General features: G+C 39.3%; 3 protein-coding genes across 3 annotated transcripts; 1 reads left to right on the forward strand and 2 right to left on the reverse strand.

Moving 5' to 3' along the window:
* Positions 1-4: 4 nt before the first annotated feature.
* On the forward strand, positions 5-2,181 carry LOC129760809 (pre-rRNA 2'-O-ribose RNA methyltransferase FTSJ3; the record flags this gene model as incomplete). The annotated part of the gene is made up of 3 exons (XM_055758475.1): positions 5-58; positions 129-1,765; positions 1,829-2,181. Coding segments are annotated over 3 exons (1,944 nt in total), but the record flags the coding sequence as incomplete, so codon positions are not given.
* Positions 2,150-5,478, reverse strand: LOC129760810 (elongation factor-like GTPase 1). The gene is made up of 3 exons (XM_055758476.1): positions 4,899-5,478; positions 2,587-4,842; positions 2,150-2,518 (listed from the first exon to the last, which is right to left on the reverse strand). The coding sequence occupies exons 1-3, from the start codon at positions 5,400-5,402 to the stop codon at positions 2,330-2,332; spliced, it is 2,949 nt and encodes a 982-aa protein (XP_055614451.1). The 5' UTR covers positions 5,403-5,478; the 3' UTR covers positions 2,150-2,329.
* A 2,843-nt stretch (positions 5,479-8,321) lies between these two features.
* Positions 8,322-22,963, reverse strand: LOC129760811 (uncharacterized). The gene is made up of 6 exons (XM_055758478.1): positions 22,775-22,963; positions 22,138-22,714; positions 21,879-22,074; positions 9,276-9,441; positions 8,641-9,217; positions 8,322-8,572 (listed from the first exon to the last, which is right to left on the reverse strand). The coding sequence occupies exons 1-6, from the start codon at positions 22,938-22,940 to the stop codon at positions 8,374-8,376; spliced, it is 1,881 nt and encodes a 626-aa protein (XP_055614453.1). The 5' UTR covers positions 22,941-22,963; the 3' UTR covers positions 8,322-8,373.
* Between the last annotated feature and the right edge of the window lie 2,037 nt (positions 22,964-25,000).

Genomic DNA, 25,000 nt, shown 5'->3' on the forward strand with positions numbered 1-25,000 from the left:
CGATCCTCGTTTTCTGGATGCCAAGTATGTGTTCGAAGAGCTGGATGTGGAACCGCAGGTAAGATCTTAGAATAATCCAGGATGGCCTTACAAAATCACATAGTAATAACTTTTATTTAATCTTAAAGGTCAAGGTGAACCTGCTGAAGGAGGTGGAAAAAACCAAGAAAGCCAAGGTTGTGGGTTACGAAGGGACGGATGTGCGAAAGATTATCAGCGCAGTTGAGTTCCTCAAGAGTGACAAACCTCTTCAGCTTCTGGCTCAGTTAACGGAAATCAATTTTGCTGGAGAAGATAACAAAACGGTTCGCAATCATCCCAGAACGACTGGTGAGATACGGGAATGCTGTAAAGATATTAAGGTTCTCGGGCGAAAAGACCTGAAGGATTTGCTTCGATGGCACAAGCTGATCAGTGGAGAGTTGTTCCCTCAGGAGGAAAATCAGGATGAGGCAGCAAGTGGTAAGGGAGGAAAACTGAAGGAGAAAATGGAAGAGGAAGCTGAAGAAACGGGAGATGAGGAAACAGTCGAGCTTAAGAACATGGAAAAGGAAATTGCTACTCTGCGGAAGGAAGAAGAACAGGATGCAAAGCGAAAGCGTAAGAAAGCCAACAAGGAACGGACCAAGTTGAATGAAAAGATGAACCTTAAGATGGTCATCAAGGGCGACGAAGGTCCCACAGAAACGGCCGATGCTATGATGTTCAGTCTGAATGCCGTCAAAAATAAGAAAGAAATTGACCATTTGTTGGACTCTGCACCCGATATACTCGCTGAACCAAGCTATCATGACGATGATGACGATGGACTGCCTAAGAAAAAGCAAAAATTTGTAAAATATGATAAAAATACAAAGGGTGATCTCTTCGAAGATGACACCATTCTGGGAAAGCAATCAGATGATGATAGCGATGCGGACCTCGACAAAACCGGACTGGGTTTAGATGATACCGAGGAACTGGAATTCGAACGCGAAGATGATGATGAGGAAGCCGGGGATAGCGACGACCCAGATTCGAAAAATCCCCTGATCACCGATCTAGACTACAGAGACAAAGACGAAAAACGACGCCACAAGGCACAGCTCTGGTTCGAAAAGGAAACGTTCAAAAATGTTCTCGGTCAAGAAGATCAAGCGCTTGATTACGATTTGGATCGCCTAACAGATATGTATAAAAAATCGGGGGTAAAAATCATTGGTGAGGACAACGAAAATAGGCCTTTGGGAAAGAAAGCTCGACAACGAGCACGTCACACCAAGGAAGAAAATTCTTCATCAGAGGATTCCGATTCCGAGGTAGATGCCGAAGACGAAACCTTTGAACACAAAACAGTTGTCGAAAAGGTTGGCGGAAAAGATGGCTTCGAAGTTGTGTCTTCGGAAAAGAAAGCAAAAAAAGTTAAACTCAGCGAGGAGGAGCTTGCTCTAGGCCAAATGTTGGTCAGCGGCAAGAAGAGTCGCCGGGATCTAGTGGACGCCGCCTGGAATCGCTACATGTTCAACGATTCTCATTTGCCCGATTGGTTCATCAAGGACGAGGAAAAAACTATGAAGAAATCGGCCCCAGTACCACATGAAGTGGTGGAAACGTACAAGAAAAATCTGGAAGAAATAAACGTCCGCTCCATCAAGAAGGTTATGGAAGCCAAGGCCCGCAAGAAGAAGCACGCTGCCAAGCGATTGGAGAAAATCAAGAAGAAGGCCGAAACCATTATGGATAACGTTGACAACACCAATCAGGAGAAGATTCGCCTGCTTAAAAAGTAAGTTACTGATCACTTTTTCTGCAATCGAATATTAACAAATTATCATTTCCCCCATTTCAGATTGTACAAAAAGCAGGACGCTAAGAAGAAGGACATCACCTACGTGGTGGCGAAGAAGAGTGGCACCAGTGGTAAGAAGGTACGCCGCCCGAAGGGTGTCGAGGGCCGCTTTAAGGTGGTGGATCCGCGTATGAAGAAGGACAAACGTGGCGAGGATGCCAAGATGCGTCGATCGGTCAAGCGAAGCGGTAAATCCGCTGCAAAGGCTAAAGCTTCGCGGCCCAAGGCCGGTGGTAAAGGCAAGCGGAAGTAAATTTAGCTGAAGGAAGGCTGAGGTGAGTGCATCAGTTTTACTTTTACAATAACTTTATTATAGGGCGTTAAAATATATATTGAGAAGCATATAAACAAAACCTTGCAGGATTTTCCCGAACTAGAACATATCCATAGTCCAATTGACTAGCCAGTGGATTAGTAAAAAAAAATCAGTCAAGCAGTGTAACAGTACATAAATAGAATTTATTTAAAAGTCCTAAAAACACTGCGCAAACATAACGGTATTCATTTGTTCTTTGTGAGTGTTCGCTGCTTCTCCGCATGCTCGACCGTTTTCTTCTCCACGGCAAGACCCTTTCTCACCCGAATCAAGTCCATGTAAACCTTTGCGATGTTCACAAAATCGGCCTTCTCTCCGTACTGTTCATACTCCTCCTCCGTCGTTGGCACCCAATGTGGATCGATATCAACAATCTACGAGGAATGAGGAAACGCATATCAACAGTTTAATTTAAAAAGTTAGATTAAGTAATCAAACTCACCTCCCAATGACTGAAAACTAGCTGCGGCATTGCCAGACCCGATGTTTGCTTCCGAATTTCCGTGGCGAAATTGAACGACTCGATGACCGGTATGACGGCATTCACATCGAACTGACCACTACCCTCGATTAGGTCTGCGTTCAAAATTCGTCCATTTCGCTTTCCGATAGCAGCATACAGCTTCCCGAGGACATCCGAATTGACGGTTATGTTACAACTATACATCGGATGAACCAAGCGCTGCGGTTGATTTTGAAAGGACTTCTTGCAGCCTTCCTTTACCGAGGACATAATCTGTCCGGAAAGAGGTCCATGCGATACGATTGTGGCACTTGTGTTTTCGGCTTCCGTTGAAGGATCGATTTCCCAATTTAGCACAAGGAAGCATACACCTTGAAGAGGTTCGTCGCAAAGCGGTCCGGCCAAACTGGCCAGCTGAAAACCGTTGATGAAGGATGATTCGTAATTTTGTCTTTCGTCCTGCGTTTCCTGCTGCTCCGAATCTGTTGTGGTTACGTTTATGTCCCATACCGAAGAATGTTTAAAGCTAGAATGGTTCAGCAAGATGTTGGTTCCACATTTCCTCGGTCCGAAGCTCCAAATTTTGTCTACAGTTTCGGAGTCAAATTCTTCTATTTTACTCTCCTGGAAATATTTGGCTAATTTAGTTTTGAGCTCTTCCAAAGAGGTTTTGAGAACATGGGACATTTCTTTTTCGGTTTGTGCCTTGACTAACGCTTTCAACACACCGTTACTGTTTTCTAAAAGCTCCGTAATTTCTGTTGGTAGTGGAAGTGCTAACATTTTTATGTGACTTTGTTTGTTTGGTGTATCGATTGTCACGGTTTTCTCGCGCTCTTTTTCTTTCGCTATTTCTTCCTCTGGATTTTCCTCTGAAGTCGGGACAAACTCCACAATTGTTTCCTTGAAGGGCACAATAGGTTTTGACACATTCAGCTGTATTTTAGCGTAACTTTCCTGAAGGTCTTTGATACATCTTTCTAGATGTACCTCTCCCAAGGTTAAGAGCACGTGCTCACCAGTTTCTTGTACCAATACTTGAACGCATGCATCAGCCTGATTGAGAAGTTTTAAACCTCGAACTAGTTTAGGCATGTTGTGGATTTCTTTTGGTTCAACGGCCACTCGTAATATGGGCGTTGCGATTGGCGGTAAATCTACGAATGGTGGGCAATACGGTGTACTGCTTATAGTAGCGGTTTTAAGAACGTGATTCTGCAACCCTGCGATTCCTACTATGTTACCTGCTGGAACCGATTCTACTGCTTCTAATTGCTTACCCATAAGTATGAAAAGGTGCTCTATCCGCACTTCTGAAATGTGGGGAGAATTCTCCAAGCTGAAACCTTCTAAAGCCAAATTTTTCGGGTCATGCTTTGGTCCAATAACGAAAACTTTATCTCCTCGTTTGAGAGTTCCACTATAAATTCTTGTGAAAGCCACAAAAGCTTCATCGTCTTGCTGCTCAGAACTATCCGAATCAATCGTTAATTTTGAAAAACTATCTACGACGCTCTGTGGCAGCGAACTTTTATCTACAGGGAACATTTTCGAAATAAACGCAATCAAATTGTCGCTCTTCGAGTCACATTTTAAAATATCTTCTTTCAAACATTGTGTTTCAGTTGGAAACGCTCTGAAGTCTTCCATTCTCGAGCACAGTAGCTTTTCAGCCTTTGTTTCCGGTATCATTCTTGGATTGGGAACTACCCTAACAATCATCTCTAAAAGAGAACGTTCCATAGGAAGCCACTGAGACAGGAGATTCCGGATTGGAACTCTCACATCAGCATGCTTCAAATCTCGTTCCACCTGTTTGACGCCCAGCTTTTCTGATATCGATCTCAACTTATCGACATCTCTATTCTCAACCAAATCGTAGATGTTCCATAGATTTTCTAATACCAGCTGCACGAACAGAGGTTTCTTTCCTTTGTCAAAAGCGCCCTTCTCAATGGTCTTTTTCTTGGCGCTATAGAAGTAATCTCCCCACATTCCTTCTTCGAGCTGTTCCAATGGGACCCCCAATTTGCTCTGATACATGGTGGCAAAAGTTTTAATTGTAAAACCCCACCCATCCAGAGCTGATCCGAACAGAACATTACCGTTAGCCGGTGTAAAGTAGATGTGATCATCTTCAGTATCCTCCAAGGCTGATATCTGCTGATCCTTGCGACTCATATCCTCATTCGCTAAAACATCAGATGCGAAAATGTTCCCCACTACAGCGTTGACCTGAAATAAATCAATATTTGATTACAAAGCTGATTAAGACTTATTTTCAAACCAACCTGTTCCAAAAGCTGCGTCAACTGACGATATGCCTCCATCGGGTCCATTTGTTTCTCCAACATCAACCGGTCCAGCTTATTCAGCAGCAAGACAGTCTTCAAATTTTCATTGTAAGCTTGCTTCAGACAGATCCTCGTCTGAGGACAAACTCCTTCCACAACGTCAACCACAATCACAGCTCCATCGCAAAGCCTTACAGCGGTAGTCACTTCACTGGAAAAATCCACATGTCCCGGGGAATCGATCAAATTTACCAGATGCTTCTCGTACCACAGGGCAATGCTGCTGCTCTTCATCGTAATCTGCCGTTCCTGTTCATCTGGTCGGCTGTCCAAGTAGCGCAGTTTTCCCGCTAACCGTTGCGATATGATTCCATTGCTGGCGATGAGCGAGTCGGCCAGTGTCGTTTTTCCGTGGTCAACGTGAGCCAGGATGCAAATATTCCGGATCCGCTCCGGGTGATTCTGCAGCTCTACGAGCTGGGACAAATCAACGCGCACCATGGCCGAGGCTCTTATACGAGGAATGATCGTTGCGATGATGCACCTGGTGCGGGTGCCAAATATCCGCAAGCACGTGTAAGCGTGAGCGCCCTTTTGTTATTGTTTATACGCGTGGAGGGGTCACTCAGCAGGAACTCGCGCGAAGCACACGCTACGACACAAATAGTCATTATGGATGTAAAATAAAACTTAAAAATTTTTTAACGTTTAAAGCGGGCCACAGACTACACAACAGGTGTGTTCAACAGAACTCAATCGAAATCAATTGAAATGGATTGACAGTTGATCAGCTGTTTTTCCAATTGACTTCGATCGATTTCTATCAGGCCGCTGAATGAACAACCAGACACTAATACTAACGCGCTGCTTTTGCTGTCATTTTCTTATACAGCTGTGTACTTGGAGATTTCGGGCTTTATTTAATAATGAAAATTATAATAGCAATCGTCTGTTACTGTACTGTTGTTCTTACTTGATTAAATGGAAAAACCCGAAAAACCCCTTTTTTATTGATTTATCGATTCTTAATAAACATGACACCAGCCCGACGGCCCTGCCCCAAGTCATTAGCGGCACTGAACGAAGCCCTTTGCACTGGCATCTCCTAGAAGTTGCGGGATCTGGCCACAAAGGAGGGACTGCTCATGGTCAAAGCCAAACCGAGGTCTCTGAGTCCGCTCAAGGCGACAACACGCGTGAGGAAACTTTTTGTAATTGAGGGTGAAGACTGCGTTGAAAGCGGCACGGAAGGAATAAACGACGCAGCATGGGAGGAGCATTGGGCCAACTTCTGAAATCACGTAATGATTTGGTTCGAATCAGTATCCGAAGAAAGTAGGAGCAGGAAAGTTAGGGCAGATAGGATTTAGATATGAAAAGAAAGGTTTATTAAGTTTGAATTGTACTATCTACATTATTTATTAAAAACTGCCAAACACTTTTCCAACACTTCACCACTGAGTCAGCATGAATGTCGCAGCACCACAGCCTCAGCATGACTGCCACAGCACCAACGAATCAGCATGGCTAGCACAGCACCACCGACTCAGCACAGCACCACCGACTCAGCACAGCACCACCGACCCAGCACAGCACCTCGACTCAGCACAGTACCACCTCAGCATGGCTAGCACAGCACCACCGACTCAGCACGACTGGCACTGCACCAACGACTCAGCTAACTCGCACAGCACCGAATCCAGCACCCGACAAAAACACCAAAGCAACAATCAAAATTAGTCACAACAAACCAATCCAGCTGTTTTTGACAGTAAGCAACTGCATGTGTGTTAGTGTAATTGAAACCAATGGAAACGAATCCTGCTCTCGAGCTTGATCGATTTCGATTGGTTTCGATCGACTTCGATTGGCTTCATTGAACGTCAATTGGATTAGTTTCGATCACAACATTGGTTGAGTGAACAACAATTTACCAATCGAAATCGATTGAAACCGATTTCAATTGGTTGTTGAACGGGCTTAACATTTGTACAAATGCGATGAAATTCGATGAAATTTTGTCGCTGTGAGCACGATTTGCATAGTGTATGGCACTGCTTGAATGAGCGCCCAAACGGTTGGAGTAAAATCGGTCGGGATCGAAATATTTTGTACAAAACATTCTCCCAGCCGGGGTGGAGATGGGTTTTTTTGTTGCTGTTGCTGTTTTCGCCAGCAATCATTTGTGTTCGCGTGAAATATGTTTGTATAGTGTGTGGGCGAGCATAGATCAAACAATCGACGCGAAATCATCGAATTTGTACAGGCCAATTTGTGTAGTCTATGGCCCGCTTAAAGGGTTTAAAGACACAAAAAGGTTTTCATGACATCATACATTTCCTGTTTGTTTTTCATTTTGTGGATTTTCTGGTCTAGAATTGTTATAGAATTTTTATGTGACTGCAGGAGTAGCTTTTCACATTGAATAACAGTTCGAACTTCAGGAACTCGGAAAATATAAAAAGGTAAAATTTACCGAGTAACTGGGGTAATTTTTTTCCAACTTTTTCGAGGTAAATTTTACCTTTTTTTCATTCACCTGGCAAAAAGGTGAATTGTAGCGTTTTTCTTTTCACCCAGAAAAAAAGTAATTTTTACCTTTTTTAGATTCACTGAGCAAAAGGTACATTCTACCGGTTTCCCATTCACTGTCTAAAAAGGTTTATTTTCAACACAAATTCATTCAAGATTTGATTTTTTTATAAAAGATCATTAGCTACTTGTGATATTAATGTTTTGAAAGTCTATGTTTCAATAATATTCTTGCTTCCGATGATTTGTCGGATTAATACACTTTTGCATCCTCTCGGACATCAACGCTGCCTTTTCCGTGTCCTTCCGCGCCACCATGGCCGCTGAATCCTCCTTCAATTAGCACATTCCGTCCCTTCTCCGTTTGACTCATCCAACAACCAGCTGAGGGATAATATTGGCTGTTCGGGAATGGTGAGAAAAACACTTCGTAGCTATGTAGGCTAATCTGTAATATAGTTTTATGATGAGAACTAGCACAACAAAATGAAATCTTATGCAAAATTTACGTTTCTGCTCCTGTTTTGAGGTATTGTGCCCAAAACAAAACTTATTTCTGAATGAAAAAAAAACAACTTAACCTCAATAAACGGAAACTAGTTACCTGTTTTTGAGGTTACTGTTTTGTTCAGCGCAATCCAGGTCAACTTCATCGAGCTACGAGGTAAGCTTTACCTCGAAGAGGTAGAAAGTACCTTTTTTGGATTCACCTTTTTTATAGATGAATTTTACCTTTTTGTTCTGCTCAATTCAAGTAAACTTCACCTTGCTATGAGGTAATCTTTACCTGAAGACAAAATCTGCAATCTGAATCTGAGTATGAATATGAAATCTCCATGCCAACAATTTTTTTTCGGATGTGTTGATATTGAATGATAATAACAGGTATTCGAAAATAAAGATATATTTTTGAAAACAAAATAATTTAACAAACATGCTTTTATTGCTGAAGCACCATTTTATACATTTTCGAGCCCTTAACTCCCAAACCTGTCACTTTGAACAGAGCACCAGCTGGTGCCGGTTCTGTGTTGGTATGAGCCGTGGTTACGAACAGTTCATCCATGTTTGGTCCACCAAAAGAAGCCGAAGTAACCTGCTTGGCGGGAATGGCGATTTCCTGTTCGATGATTTTGGTCCTGATGAGAAATAAAAAAAAAACAATCATTCAAAAATTCAGTAGACTTTTCACAAACATATTACGTACTTCGGGTTCATCTTCAACAATTTGGATCCTCCCCATGTTGCAATGTACAGATTTCCCTCGACGTCACTGGTCATTCCATCGCAAACGAATCCAACATGATCTTTTCCCTTTCCATCTTTGTCAAAATTATACAGTACGACCTCATTTTTCAAATCGCCATTCTCGGCAACATCGAACTCCTTCACATCCAAAGCAGCTGAGTCCTGGTAGTAAAATTTCCCAGTTTTCTCAATCCACGTGAGGCCATTGGAAACGGAAATATTTCGCTTCTGTTCGAAAAACTTTCCTCCAACTTTTCCATCGAATCGATACAGTTTACCTTCCTTCTGATCGAAAATATCACCGAGCGTTTCCAAACGCATGGTTCCGATCATCAAACGGCCCTGTGGATCGACTTTTCCATCGTTGAAGCGCACATGAGCTTCCGATTTGCCCAAATCACCAACGGTTTTGATCAGGGTTCCCTTTTCCGATCGGCCATCCCAACGGACCAAAACCAATTTATTCCCTGCGCCGAGAACAAATTCGTCCGGTTTACCTTGTACCAGAATTATCGGAGAAATGGGTGATACGCCATCTGGAAGCATAGGGTTAAATTAGATTTTTTTATAACAAATCGTAACGAGAACATTTACCGATTGTAGCACTGTAGGTTTTGTTTTCGGCATAATCGTAACGCAGGATGGCTGCCCCCATTATGTCACAGTAGTACAGACTTTGGCTATCGGCATCCCACACCGGTCCCTCGCCAAGTGGAACCAACGGACTTGGCAGCTGCTCGACGCTGTATCCGGTTGCCATCTGTTGAAAGATCGAAAACGATTCAAATTTCAAATTTTATTCTGCACTGTTTTTAATTTATGGAGCATTTACATAGTAGAAGCAATAGATTGAGTCGATTTGGGGTCATTTTCAAATGTCTTAAACTCTGAGGTCTTCAAATTTTCGTTTTGGTTCAAAATCATATGTACATGATTTTTAGCAGAATTTTAAAGTAACGTTTAATTTATGAAAAAAATCAACATTATTTTCTTTAACTCCTGGAACCAAGCCATCTGATTGTCTGATTTTTTTAAGGAAAACATTTGTGAGCAATGTTGGCAAGCAATATTTGGTTTGTACATTGCAGTGTTCTGGGATGATTTTTGAACCACAACGAAGCTTTTTAGATCTCTAGGTTTGAGACATTCCAAAATTATCCCAAATTGACTCAGGCTAATAAGCAATTGATAATAATTTTGGAGTAACAATGCTTTAAAGTGAACTTTAGTTTTTTTTTAATTCACAAAATGTCCTACAAATTAACTGTTATACAAAATGCTCCACTGGAATATTTGGTTTCACATCAATCAAAGTTACAAAAAATAAATTTACTTAATGGTTTCTCTCAAAAATTTAAACATTTTTAATTATTTATACTTAAAAACTATAATTTATGACTGGTTTAAATATTCCTTCAGCCAAAAAACAGTAAATCAAAGAAAATGTTTACTAGACTTCCAACAACCAACAATATTTATTAGCTTCTCAATGACGGTGTAAAGCAAAACTACGCCTAGATTTTGCTGCATTCCTCATCCATCTAAGTAACGTAACAAATTATTGCTCATAAATACCTGAGCAGACCAAGAACTTTCAATAATAAGAAAAATAGTCAAGTCGGCGAAAAATGTCTATTTGCGCTTAGGTTTCGTGTACCCAATTTATTTCTTTAATCGGAAAAAAAATATTATTCAAGACCATTTATACAGCACCTATTTTGATAAAACCATCCTGTAAATTTTACTATCTGTATTTTACCATAAAAATGTTTTAAGAGAGGAAAAAAATATTCACAGTACTCATGAATAGTTGTAAACGCTCGCTAAATTTAATAAAAATGTTTTTTGGTTATTGTTGCCATTTTTTTTAAATTTTTGTATGTCCTGACAAAAAATGTTTCTTCGTAATAAAAATCAGATCTCAACTCTCAATTATCAATTTTTTAAGTCAATTTGAAATCATGAAAAGATTTTCATAAAGCTTCTTCTGTGAATCTTCAGCTGCACTTTACAACTTTAATAAATTGTTTTTAACATAATGGAAAAGCTGCATGATGAAAAAAACGCTTTTTTCATAAAAATTTTCATACTAAAACTTAAAATTTTCTGCTTCAGCCCATGTCAAATCTTAGAGCCATCAAAATTATCACAAATTTATTGGTCCCAAAAGAAACCCAAAACCGTTTGACACTTTTCTGATCTCAATTTAGCACAAAGCAAATGAAAAGTATTTTTCATTACCATCTAATAGATGAATACTTAAATTTACATATTTTTTAAGACACGATCGACCGTGACGAGCTATGGAAAATCATGGACGTTGAGAACGGCTTTTCTAGGAAGCTGACCAGACTGATCAAGGCGACGATGGATGGAACGCAGTGCTGTGTGCGGATCTCGGGTGAATTATCGAGTTCATTCGAATCACGCAGGGGGCTTCGACATGGCGATGGTCTATCCTGCATGATGTTCCACGTGGCGCTTGAAGGTGTTATTCGATGAGTGGTGAGCGAAATTCGGGGCACGATTTTGCAACACATCCAGTCAACTTATCTGCTTTGCCGATGACATTGATATAGTCGGCAGATCATCTGCGGCGGTGGAGGAGATCTACCGCAAACTTAAACGCGGAGCAAGAAGGATTGAGCTGATGATTAATACGTCCAAGACGAAGTATACGCTGGCCCGCGGATTCGAGACTGACCGAACCCGTTTGTCCAATAATAACCAAGTCACGATCGATTGCGACGAGCTGGAGATAGTCGAAGACTTTTTCTATCTCTGCTTTTTCGTGACCGCACTACTATGGACTCCACAAGCAACTGCAGTCGAGAAGACTTAGCCCTCGCACGAAGTGTAACCTGTTCATGATGCTCATTAGACCGGTTGTTCTCTACGGGCGCGAGACATGGATATTGCTCGAGGAGGACCTGCGTACACTCGGAGTATTCGAGCGACGAGTGTTAAAAATCATCTTTGGCGGCGTGCATGAGAACGGAGTGTGGAGGCGAAGCATGAACCATGAGCTCGCGCTACTCTATGGCGAACCCAGTATCCAGAAGGTGGTGAGTCTGGCCGGATACGCTGGGCAGGACATGTTGCGAGAATGCGGACAACTGTCCTGCAAAACAGGTGTTCGTTACGAATCCGGTAGGAACGAGACAAGCAGGGGCGCAACGAGCGAAGTGGTTACATCAAGTGGAGCGTGATCTGGCGAATGTGGGATGTCCGAGAGATTGGTTGAAAGGACGCCCACCACTCGGTCGAATAACACCTTCTTGCACCACGTTGAACATCATGCAGGATAGACCGTCGTAAAGAGACTACATACAAAGAGGCGCAGTCTGATCCCGTTTGAAATAATTAGCTTGCAATTCTGCTGTAAGGCTGCCTTTAAGACTGCTTGGTGTTGCTCGATTGGAATGACACTGACAGAAAATCGAAAATTCCGATCGTGACATTTCGTCTCTTTGTTTACTATAGGCTCGTTAGACCGTCGCCTTGTCGAAACTTCCTGCGCGATTCGAATGAACTCGACAATTCACTCGAAATCCGCATACAGCACTGCGTTCCGTCCTTCTATGCCTTAATCAGTCTCGTCCTTCACAGAACAGCCGTTCTCGTTCATGATTTTCCTAGCTCGTCACGATCGATCGTGTTGTATGCGGCTTTGAAATCAATGAAGTAGGTGGCGGAATAGAATTCGGGACAACACTTTGTAGGCGGCTTTGAGGACAGTAATCGCACGGTAGTTCTCACATTTCAATTTGTCGCTCTTCATGTATTACCCCCTACTTCCACTCCTCCGGTAGCTATTTTCTGTCCTAGATCCGGACCATTTACCGGTGTAGGCAATCGGCCGACTTGTAAGTTCAGCTGCGATCCCATCCTTGCCAGCCGACTTGTTGCTATTCAGCCGGCAAATGACTTCCTTAACTTTACTCATCGTTGGTAGTGGCTCCTCTACGTTGTTGGCCATGCCAGCGATGTACCGTCCTAGTCTCCTGCATGTGCGCCATTCAGGTGTTCATCGAAGTGCTACGTCCACCTTTTGATTACCCCACGATTGTCCGTCAGGATTCCTCCATCCTTATCCTGGCACATTTCGACTAGCGGTATGATTTCTTTGCGGGATGCGTTGAGCTTCTGAAAGAAATCCTGAAAAATTCGGACTATCTGCCTCTTCCGCTGTTGGCGCCTCGACAGGATCTGATGTCAATGATGTCCGAGAAACGTCGGCTGTCTATCATAACGTGGTCGATCTGTGACTGCGTTTGATACGGTAATCTCCAGGTTTACTTGTGTGGGTGGCCGTGCTGGAAAAAGATACTACGTACGGCCATTCGTTTGGAGGCGACAAAATCTATTAGTCTGAGACCGTTTTCGTTGGTCAGCTGGTGCGCGCTGAACCTTCCAATTGTCGATTTGAATTCCTCCTCCTGGCCGACCTGAGAGATAAAATCCTGGATGACGATCTTGATGTCATGTTTTGGGCAGAGATCGTATTCACGCTCCAGCTGCGCGTAAAATTCGTCTTTGTCGTCACCGGTACTTCCAAGGTGAGGGCTGTGCTGCTGTGCATGTGGATGATGCTGATGTTGAACAACCGACCCTTGATTCTTAACCGGCACATTCGTGGGTCGATCGGCCTCCACCTGTTCACGCGCTTCTGCATCTTCCCCATAACTATAAAAGCTGTTCCAAGTTCGTGTGTGTTGCCGCAGCTCCTGCAGTGCTATGATGTCGAATTTACGGCTCTTCAATTCGTTGGAGAGCACGCGGGTACTGCCCATGAAATTTAGAGATCGGCAGTTCCATGACCCAAGTTTCCAATCTATGGTCCCTTTTCGTCGGGTGGGTCTTTGCCGATTTCTATTCGAAATTCTTTGCTCATTATTCGCTGCTAGGTGTTTTTTTTTGCAGTCAAGGGCTCATAAGGCCCGTATCTAACCCAAATTTCTCGCAGGAGCACCGCCGTGATGTTACTGTTTTGAGTCCCGAACGCCACCAGGACGTTGTTGCACTGCGCACGCCGCCCCTGACATGGAGAACAGACGCGTACGGAGCCCCCTTTTCTCAGCAAGCATGCGATCGAAGCATCCACCAGGGTTGAGTACCCGATCTCCACTAAGGTTGCTCACACTCCAGCCAGCACCATTTATTCCTTTACTTTAGCTTAAATGTTAAATTGTGTATTCAGGAAAAAAATATATTCCGATAGGGCGTTTGTAAAGGGTGTATAAACAAGGTATCAATAAGCTTTCGATAAAAACCAAAATTTAACAAAATAAACTGTGTCATCCGCATGTAAAAAGTGGATGCAACAATTTGGCACTCTTCATTTTTACAGGCAAAATGATACCGAATTTCGCTAAGGAACATGATATCAATATCTGCTTGGATTTTCCTTACGAATGATGCCAAATTTGTCAATTATTTACTTATAATAACTTATAACACAGTTCCAGCAAGCGGTCGCAACAAATGTTCAAGAGTATATTAGAAAAACCATTTTCAGAGAAAAAGGTAGACAACAATTCATCAACTCATTTCTGTGCTCTGCATGAGCAATTAAATATTCTGCTATAATTGCATATGCGTGATAAGTAAGTATAAATCTAGCGCTGAGTTGTTCAAGTATTTTTTGTCCATTAGCGAATCTACGAAGCAAGCCTCTCTAAAAAAATAAACCAAACTAAACTCAAGTTAATTTCAATTTCTTAAAGCCTGCTGGGCTGATTCATCTTTATAATCAAAAAGATTGTGATATTTTTTTTCCAAATAGTAATTTTGAAAAAAAAAATCATTTAACTGTTACTTTTTATCCTGTGCGACTTGCTATACTTGCTTACTCTTAATGTGTTTTCCAGTCTCCTGTTTTCTAAAACTGAGTTAACAATGTTAATAAAAAACAAACTGTGACTTATGCTAATAAAGAGAGAAATCTCAACTCTCAGTTGCGTTCATACATCATAATATTTGTCAAAGCATTCGGTTAATATTGATATTCAAAATTTATATTAGCGAAATACATTCATACCCGCATCGAAAGAGCTTAAACTTCATCTCTAAATCAAATCTTGCGTCCATAGATATCATAGTTTGTGGATCTTTAAAGAACCTCCTAGGTTCTTTTTTAACATAAACTTTCAAATCATACCTCATCCTAGTTATCAAGTATATTCTACTTGTTGTCAGGTGTTGTCACTCGAGAAAAATATCTAATCATAAGTCAGCTCAAATTGATAAAATAACTCTGCATCTTACAGAAGAATTGCCAATTTTTCATCTAATCAGTATAACTTCTGTTTGGCCTTGTCATGCTTCACTGTGCCGCAACACCTTTCTATAACAAGTCTATCCGGCTGATACCGACCGTATCAACAATGATTGAATAATAACACCCCATATTAAGTTCTTACTTGCAAGACTTGCTACTTACGATATTGCTGTACGAACTGACCGCAAACCAAAACAAAACTGATGCAAATCTGACTACCATCGTTGCTTTATTCGACGCTTTCTCGAGTGAGACGACGACGCCTCCCTTATCTCATGCAATTGTGAATGATCTTACAATCACAAACAACCTTGATGCTACTACAACACCACAACAACAGATGCACCTTAACGTGGAACGGTTAACGTTAACCGGCCTACAGTTCTCACTTTTGATTTGGAACTTTTAACATATCACTGAACAAAGGCGACGATCACAAGATTTAGCACCGGTCGCGGTTCGAAGAGAACTGATCGTTTTACATCTGAAGTTGATCTGTTTTACCCGTTTTACGTTAGTAACTTGTGGGCTCATTCAAGCAGCTAAACATGTTTTGGCCTACAACTGTGATCTTGAACTTTGTGGTGACAAGCTATGGACCGAGTTGCAGGTCTCATAAATCAGCAATAACTGAAATACTCTTTGTTTATATTTCTTGTCATATTTCTTACAACTTAGCTGTTATGTTTCTTTTAATTTATCATTTGAACAATTTATTCGAATCATAAATATCATTGATTTATCATTTGTTATTTGAATAGCTATTTAAATTTGCCATATTCAGTACCGTTCATAATCCCGTTGGGATGCATAGAAGGTTATAATTTTATATTTTTGCCTATTTTCCTGTAACCAACGATATTTTTAAGTGTTTTTCCCATAAAGAAGTGTGTGTTTAAATCAACCCGAAAGTTGTCAGATGCACTAGCAAGTTCATAATTTTATTTGCAGTGTTGTCATGTGAAAAAATATTACGCAGTTATTAAGGTTTACTTTCCTTACTCCGTTATTGACCAAGGCCACCAATTTTGTGCAAAGGTCAATAGAATGTTGCTTGGGATTAGCAGTTTATTCTCCTATGCACAAAACTGATGCTCTCTCTTTTATGTTACCAATAACGGCGCCGGCCATGTCCTAGTAGTCAGTGGGGATGAAGGAAGGAAAATTGGTAAGATACTCTAAAACTAAAAGTTCATCTTGCAACCTTCTATTTCTGCAAATTCCAAAAAGTTTTTTTAAAGATTCAGAAACAAGGGTAGGCAAGAATCACCGAGGGCTGGAACCTAACAAAAGAAAGGGTTGCCGATGGCCAAGGTGTTTGCAGAATTGATATGACATTTTTCATCGTCGCTGGTTGGCAAGGTTGCCAATCAGCAGTGTGGGATTTTTCCGTTGAATGACATTCACACAGTGAGAAATTATGTTCTTATTCAATCCCAACGCTTCGTATTCTATGGAAAGTTACTTCCATTATTCCGGTCGGTTGAATACGAGATAAGCAAATAGATCGATTCATTTCGAACTGTGGGGGACTCCCTGTAGGTCAAATCACAGTTCCTCTGACAACAATATTTATATTTTACTTATCAGTTTATTCAGTTTAATGCATAATCATCTTAGTTTTATATAACAACGCTCCTCTTTCTAATTAGTTTAAATCGTTCACTTGGTGTGCGATAGGGATGTTTCTATTTCCGGCTCGACTTTATATTTTGTTTTGTATGTTGGAGTCTGCAAAACACTATTGTTGAAAAAGTGTTTGTTCCATTTGAGCATTTCAACAAATTGGTTGAATTGCTTCAACACCTTTTCTACAATGAGGTTTCTAACTGAGATAAATTTTTGTCAAAGTACATGTGGAAAGGTACTGAGTTTGCATTCAAAATTTATTAAGTTTATGAAGTTTGCTCAATGTATTGTGTAGGGGAAAACTGTACAAGACGCACCAGTTAAGCATAATCGCTATTTATAGCGATACCAATCATCTAAGAACCAAATTGAAAATTAACGATGATTCAGAGATCAGATTCACGTATTATCATAAAGAAAAAATACAAAAATATGATCAAAAACACGGTTTTGATCATATTTTTGTAAAAAACTCAAACAGCCCGCGGTGTAGAACGCCAAAACAAGTGGACAGATCGCACCGTATGAATTGGGTGGTGAGAAAAGAACAATAATTAAACGAAATGTAATAATTGAAACATCAAATTTTTAATTATAGATCATCGTATTTTTGTAAACCAACCATACTTTGATGTTAGGCTTTCAGGTAGGCAACGAAATTCAATTTCTTAACTGATATCGCGGCAAACATGGCAGCGGGTATCTTTTTCGAGTCGAATATTGGTGCACCTTTTTAACTCGAACAAGGACGAATTTTGTTACAATTATGCATTGATATCGTAATTTGGGAGTCGGCAAATAAAAAGAATGGCATTTTCTTTTGATATTCAGGTTTTCTCAACAGTTATCAGCATTCAAAATTTGAACGTAAAACACGTTGTCTTGTGGGCATTCTGCCACAATTTTGATATGATTGATTTTAATTAAAATTTGTGAAATGTTGGTAAAATACACAAAATTATTAATAGTGTTCCGAAAGTGCTTACGAGTGGAAAAACGCTAAGCTGTAGTTTCATCAGATTGCGCAGGCTGGTTTACCATAAAACCTTATATGTTTCCCATGAAAAATAACAAGCTTCATGTTGATTCCGTTATTCCTTCTGTTTCTAAGAACTAAAATCGTTTTAACGAACTTTTCAAGTAATAAATTATGAAAAACCTTGTTTGTTACAATAAAAATAACGAAAAACATCATTAGAAGCCATACGTTAATGTATTTTTGAGAAAGATTGGCATGGGCCAACTGTCCGTATTGTACAGTTTTCCCCTATAACATTCGTATGATCGGATTTTGCCATATGTTTGGTAAGGCTCACCCGAGCAAACCCATTAAGTAAAAATGGTTACTTTAAATCGGTTTAAATCAGGTGTGATAAAAAGTCCGCATATTTGAAATCGATTTAAATCGGGTGTGATAAAAAGTCCGCCATTCTGAAGATGAATTCACTCAATTAGTTCTCCCGCGTTGGCTGCAACTGAGAAAACAATCTTGTTCTTCTCTCTGCGTCCAGCAGTGCAACCAGATTGCTTAAAATCAGATGGTGTATTTGAAAGAATTCTAGAGTTTTTTTTTATTAAGTCGTATGAGCCACCTGACGTGTTTCGATAAAATCACTGTTGAATTTTTGTAACCTCTTTTTAAATATACTATTTAAAATATTGCTCGGAATTGTCTTTAGAAATCGGTATGCGATAAGAAAATAGATGAGAATTAGACTAGTGTATTTGATTCAGGCAAACATTTAGTTGTTCGAGTGAACTTGTACTTACGACTTTTGGCATTGCATGATTGGCTCCAACGTCGTTTTGCATGCTGTTAAATTTTATCTTTAAACTGTATAATATGTGTCTTAAACATTTCTATCACTTACTATTTAGCTTCAAGCACTCAAGTTCTAACATTATGTATGGCTCATCTGAATAATGGTAATTACCGGAATGGGTTTTAAAGGAATTCGTTATGTGCCAATCAGCATAGAACAAGAAAAAATGACTTACGTTTGAATCCCTGGAGCTTTGTCTAGGTCCTCGCGGGTGATATGCTCTCTGCGGAATCTCAGGTTTCTACGAAACGCTTTTAGTTTTGTTGGCAGCATCTGTGGTGGAAAAATGATGAAACTGAAAATCAGTCCAGTCATAAAAGATACGCATTGAACTTACCTCACAATAAAAAGAAGAAGTTTGTTTAATCATACTGACTTGAACAACTCTCACTAACAATTTCTTTTTAAATTTTTAACTTTACATCACTCGCCGCTGCATTTTCTGAGAAAATGCATAAGGTCGCAAAAACCAACGAACCGAACAAATATTTTGCGACCTTTGTTTTGCACGCCAATCCAATGCAATGCAATGCAAAAAGTCGTAAAAACCAAATTGAAAATGAGAAAGTCATTATACGTCCTAAATTCAAACCATTTTGTAGAATTTATTCGTTGATCAAATAAAATGAAAGTTTTTTCTAAGATAGATTACATGTTTATCATTCGTTTGCAGCCAATAACTCAATTTTGTTTACATTGGTTCATACGACGTAATCAAAACTAACTCTAGAATTGTCCAATTAAAGAGGCAGCATATTGCCTTCGGCAACAGTTTGCGTTGAGAGCAGAAACTTGTGCTCTCTTGCGTTCTTTCAGTATGTGTCGAATTTCGTCCAATTTGTATAGATCTTATCGCTTTAGCCAAAAGTTCAACCCAGTAGAAATCGGCTATTCAGACATTTTCAACAACCATCGTAAACACGTTGGTATTGAGTTATTTTCTATTATTTATTTACGACAAGCTTTGCCCAAAAAAAGTTGAATCGGATAGCAGTTTAATCAACTCGTAAATATGTCTCCAAAAAGTTGCGAATATGCTAATTCGACATTAATGATTCGAGCTATCTAAGTGTACTGATTTGGGGGTCCTTCAATTGACACTCTACTCGGTCTCTCCCTTTCTTCCTTTGGCCGGTTCATATGTACAAAGAAAATCTCGCCTATAGAGCTATAGCGTGGATCATATCAACTGATGAGTTGGCATCGTGGTAAGAAATCGGACAGTGAACTCGGAGGACTTAAGGTTCAAATCTCGGTCGTGGAATTTTTTTTTTTTCGTTTTACACAAATTACTTAGAATCGTTTATTTTGCTTAGGAAATCGTATCGTTGGAATTTTGCAATTTCCACTTTTGTAGCTATATGCTATTTTGGTAAGTTTAATACAATTTTTTCATCTGGAATATTTGTTTGAATAATTCTGTTGTTCCAGCGATATACCTACCTTCTTTATTGTTTGCTGGGAAAATTCAGAGTGACAATAAAGTTCCCGTACTTTTTTAAAACACTCCCATCTTTTTTATATAGATTCAAACCAAATCAACCAACCTTCTTTGGAATCTTGGCTACCAGGTTGAACCGAAAAAATACAATAATAGCTCAAATTACCTTCCTTAGACCTCCATACAACTCCGAACTTGGTTTTCTTCGCCGAAGCCACTTCAAAACCATCAATTGCTCAAGGAAAGTCTGCAGAAAAATTCTACAGGAAAAGAAAATTTCTCAAAAAAAAAATCGGATTCCTTCATGCAAAACACCGAACTTGTGTCCCTCGAAGAATCCCTGTAGGGTTTTTGAGTTCAACATCAAGACCAATGCTTCTCAACACTAGATCTTCCGTGACGTACTGAAGCTGTGCACAATGGAAGGTTGTCATCTGTATAAAAAGTAGTTTTTTTCGCTTTTGGGGCTTTTGGGTCAAATATACTTGCCTGTCAAACATCCGATGTAATCCAACTGGAAAAACAGCTTCAAGATGCGGTACCGGAGATGACCCAAAAATTGTACTGACATAGGATTAGAACGTCATTAACGGAAAAAGTGCCAGGATGCTCATGGCATTTCTTCAAATAATTGTAATACAAAAGAAATGAAGGAATTTGGAAGGACCGGAAGTGGCAATACAAAGGAACAGCATCGATCCCATCATTTACCCATCTGTTCCCATCCGTTACAAATAAATTGGTGAGCTCTTTCCATTTTATAAGTGAATTTGTGTGTTTGTATTATTTTGAAAAATCTTTCTGTTCATCAATCCTATCTGCCAAGTAGGATTTCCAAAAATAACCATAAATAACCCTTCCCTTACCTATCTGAAACAGCATCTTTCAATGTAGGGTTGTATGAGTTCTCGGCATTTTTTGTTTGTTTAACATGGGTTTCTTATGTCTACTTTGAGAATAAAAATAGAAGAAAGAATTATAGTTGAAGATCGATAGCTTTTAGAAAAAGATATATTTCGTACATATAGTCAAGGTCCATCGCAGGTAACCAATCTCTCACTGGAACATCAGGATGTTTCCCTCGGGCCCGAAAGGAATCTTCTAAATTCGCTCTGGCGACAGAATGGACCTCACACGACCAAACAATATGATCGATGTCATGGTAACCCTGACCACAAACACAGATATTGCTGTTAGCGAAATTCACACGATAGAATAACGCATCCAAGGCACAGTGATTGGGCATGAGACGAGAAAATATTTTAATAAAATCTTGACTCAAGTTCAATCTCCTGAACCACGGTTTAAGGCTTACCTTTAGAATAATTGAGTGGAGCCACCGACCCAACTCATCTTCGTTCCATTTGTGCTGCCAGTTGATGAGATTTTTGGCATCTTGTGTTGGGCTTGACTATTAGTTAAAGCTTGTGTATCAGCCAATTCAAGATGTATGTAGTCACCCAATGTTATGCTTTGCATCTCAACTACCCAAGATTTGAAAATTTATATTATCGAAAATCTGTCAAGCAAATTATTAAAAAAAACTCCTTTACAGTAGTTAACCCTTCGTTTCATAAAGTAACAAATTTGCAACAATTAATGTATGGAAAAAGTGAAAAATCGTATTTTTTTTTCTTAATGTACACATCATTTCTGACTGTTTGAAATGATTTTTATCGAAAAATAAAAAATCGTGAAATGAAGGATTAAGAACTTAATGTATATGCTGAAATCTTTTCTTTCAAATTAATGCAGTAGCATTAAAAAAGGATCGAAATCGCGTGAAATAGCGCTCTCTTTTCCAAATTTGACAATCTGCCATTTCTATCATGGTTGACATTTTTTCATGAAATTTTTACGCAATCTTGTTCAACTATCCGACTGAAGTTCCACACAACTCGAAGACTAGCGTTGAACTATATAGGTAGGTTATATTTTCTTTTAAGTAAAGAAACACAAAACTTTATTAACAACGTTTAATTTTAAAAACAGAAAAAATATTCAAAATACTTATTGTATTTTCAGTCCACCAGGATCATTTTGTTTATTTTGGGACCTTTTACGCCCAAACCTGTTATCTTAAACAGTGAACCAGCCGGTGCAGGCTCCGTATCAACATGGGCAGTCGTTACAAATAGTTCGTCCATCTGCGGACCACCAAAGGTAACCGAAGTAACGAATTTGGCGGGCATCTCAATTTCCTGTTCAACGGTTTTGGTCCTAGAAAAATAGATATTAAAAATGAGTATTCAAAAGTTGACTTTTCAAAATTGTAGGTCTTACGTAGGGTTCATTATGATTATTTTTGATCCTCCCCATGTTGTGATGTAAAGTTTTCCGTCGGAATCACTGGTCATTCCATCCAGTATGAATCCAAGATGGTCCTTACCCTTCCTGTCTTTGTCATAATCATACAGTACGACTTCATTTTTCAAATCCCCATTCTCGGAAACGTCAAACTCCTTTACATCCAGTCTAGCTGAATCGATGTAATAAAATTTACCGGTCTTCTCGACCCACGTGAGTCCATTGGAAACGGAAATATTTCGCTTCTGTTCGATAAACTTTCCTCCAACTTTTCCATCGAATCGATACAGTTTTCCTTCCTGTTGGTCGAAAATATCACCCAACGAGTCCAACCGCATGCTTCCGATCAACAGACGACCCCGAGAATCGACTTTGCCATCGTTAAAACGCACGTGAGCCTCCGATTCCCCCAAATCGCCCACGGTTTTAATCAGTGTTCCTTTTTCCGATCGGCCATCCCACTTGATCAGAACTAATTTATTCCCGGACCCGAGAACAAACTCGTCCGATTTGCCTTGAACCAGAACAATCGGTGCAATCGGTGACACGCCATCTGGAAACATTCATTAGTTTATGAAAAAAAGTTGTTTAAAGAAAATCGTTATCGCATTACCGATTGAACAAGTGTAGGTTTTGTTTTCGACGTAATCATAACGGATGATGTTTGCTCTCAGTATGTCACAGTAGTACAAACTCAGGCTATCGGCGTCCCATGCCGGTTTTGCACCAATTGCGGCCAAGGGGCTTGGCAGCTGCTCGAGATTGTAACCGGCTGACATCTGGAGGAGAAAGATGATTTAGAGATCATTAAAATAACCTTAATTACCCGTTTAAAATTAAATTTTGGCTCCACAAAAAATTATGATGAGGAAGCTCAGAATTATCTTGGGTTTAGCATCCAAAAGGTATTGATATTTGTAGAAACATATCGCTCATAGTAATCACCCATCAATGTCTATTCATAATAATATTGATAAGCATAGTTGCGATACTGTAGTTTTTTCATTAAATTCGATATGAAATTTTCTTTTTTAGACAGTATAGTTTACGCACGTTTAAGCTTATCTTAGGCATATCAGATACTTTTAAAAAAAAGCGGGACATCGCTGAAAAAAGCGAGACATTTTGGAAACTTTTAAAAACCAAATATTTATGACCTTTTCCATACATATGCATATGTTTCTTCAGCTGAAATAGTGCATAGAAAGTAATAAAATATGGTTAATTTATTTTAAAATTTTCATTCTCAAGAAAACTGACATTTTTGTAAATAGCGAACACTTCCGTCGAAAATGTTGTAGTTCAAAGCAATTTAAATTCCAAATTTGAAGAAAGTTTTTATAATTTTGATCATCTAGGCCAAGATTATTTAATTTAACTCATCCAACTCATAATTCATTGATTGATTTAAAATTGTTTTTTTTTTTCGCTCAGTAGTCCTGTTTTATTTTATCCGGAATTCCGTTTTCCTTAAGCTATATATTCAAGGGATTCTGCTAGGATTCCGGAGAAAAACATTGAGTCATCATGATTTGGAAATAACTTAAAGAATGTTATCTTCAATAAAAAAAAAGTATTTACATCGCTGGAACGCGTTTAAAAAACGCTTAACTGAACCCAATTTTTATGATGATGCAAAGATAAGCTTGAAAAATTTCCGGGTTTGTCCGAACTTATCCGGACATTTGACATAAATTTTAGGAAAAGTTCGCTGGATTTTTCACAGATTTTTTCACTTCATTTTCCAATTTGAACAAAAAAATAAAATTGGGCTATTATATATTTTTTATTTTGGCGTCCAGAAACGATTTTTTTAGCAAGTTTAATCTAAATAATCATGAACAGTTTTTCGGAAGCCTAAAATAAGATTTAAAATGAGCTGTAATGTTTTGATGTGAAAATATATTTTCAACTGTATTCTTTTTTTATTTTTTTTGAACAATTCCGTGGTTTTGGCCAAATTTGCTCGGATATCGCCTGGATTTTGATTTGCAAATTTTGAAATCAGATACCCGGTTTAAGATTAAATTGCCCAGATTCACCCGATCCGGATATGTCTGGAAAATATTCTGGCAATCTTAAATGCTAAACAAAACAAGTTGTTTAACTTTAAGAAAATGCTGTTTATTTTGAGAAAAGGAAACACAAAAAACATTATATTTGAATGATTTTTTGTTTTGAACCATTGAATGTAAATTGAGGCTAAATTAAGGTTTTTCCAGTGTAAAACAGTGAAGCTTCATAAAAGTGTTACCTATTTAATTTTTACAGCCTTATCGGTGAATGTCATGTTCTTTAAGTAAAAAAATATCTAGTTCTGAAAATCATAAATGGGTAAAAAAAAATCAGAAAACAATGACAGGAGTAGAAAATGATCGAGAAAAGATTTTATAAGAAGCGTTTTCATCAAGCACGGACCAACTATTTTGAAGGGAAGAATACGAGAAGGTTGAGTCTACCACAAAAGTTTTCTCAGGAAAAGCGGAACATTTTGAGAGAAAAGCGGGACGGCGGGATATTTTTTAAAAAAGCGGGACATGTCCCGCTTTTGCGGGACGGATGACAACCCTAGCTTAGCGTGATTGACTACTCACATCCTCCTCGAATCATTGAAGCGAAATGCTCCATAAGATGTATGAATGAAGAATTTTTAGTATTCTAGCATACTCTGTGATTGATTTCTAAATGCAAGTCAATACAAAATTTTGGTTGAGAATGTGGGGGAAAGGAAATAATAAGGTAACACTTTTGACTAGTATTATACTGATAGCCTTTTCTCCAGAAATATATTTATTTATTTATTTAAACATCTTAGCCAGATAAGAAACAAAATTTTTAA

This window comes from Uranotaenia lowii, unplaced genomic scaffold, assembly GCF_029784155.1.
Source record: "Uranotaenia lowii strain MFRU-FL unplaced genomic scaffold, ASM2978415v1 HiC_scaffold_778, whole genome shotgun sequence".
NCBI classification, from domain to species: Eukaryota; Metazoa; Arthropoda; class Insecta; order Diptera; family Culicidae; genus Uranotaenia; species Uranotaenia lowii.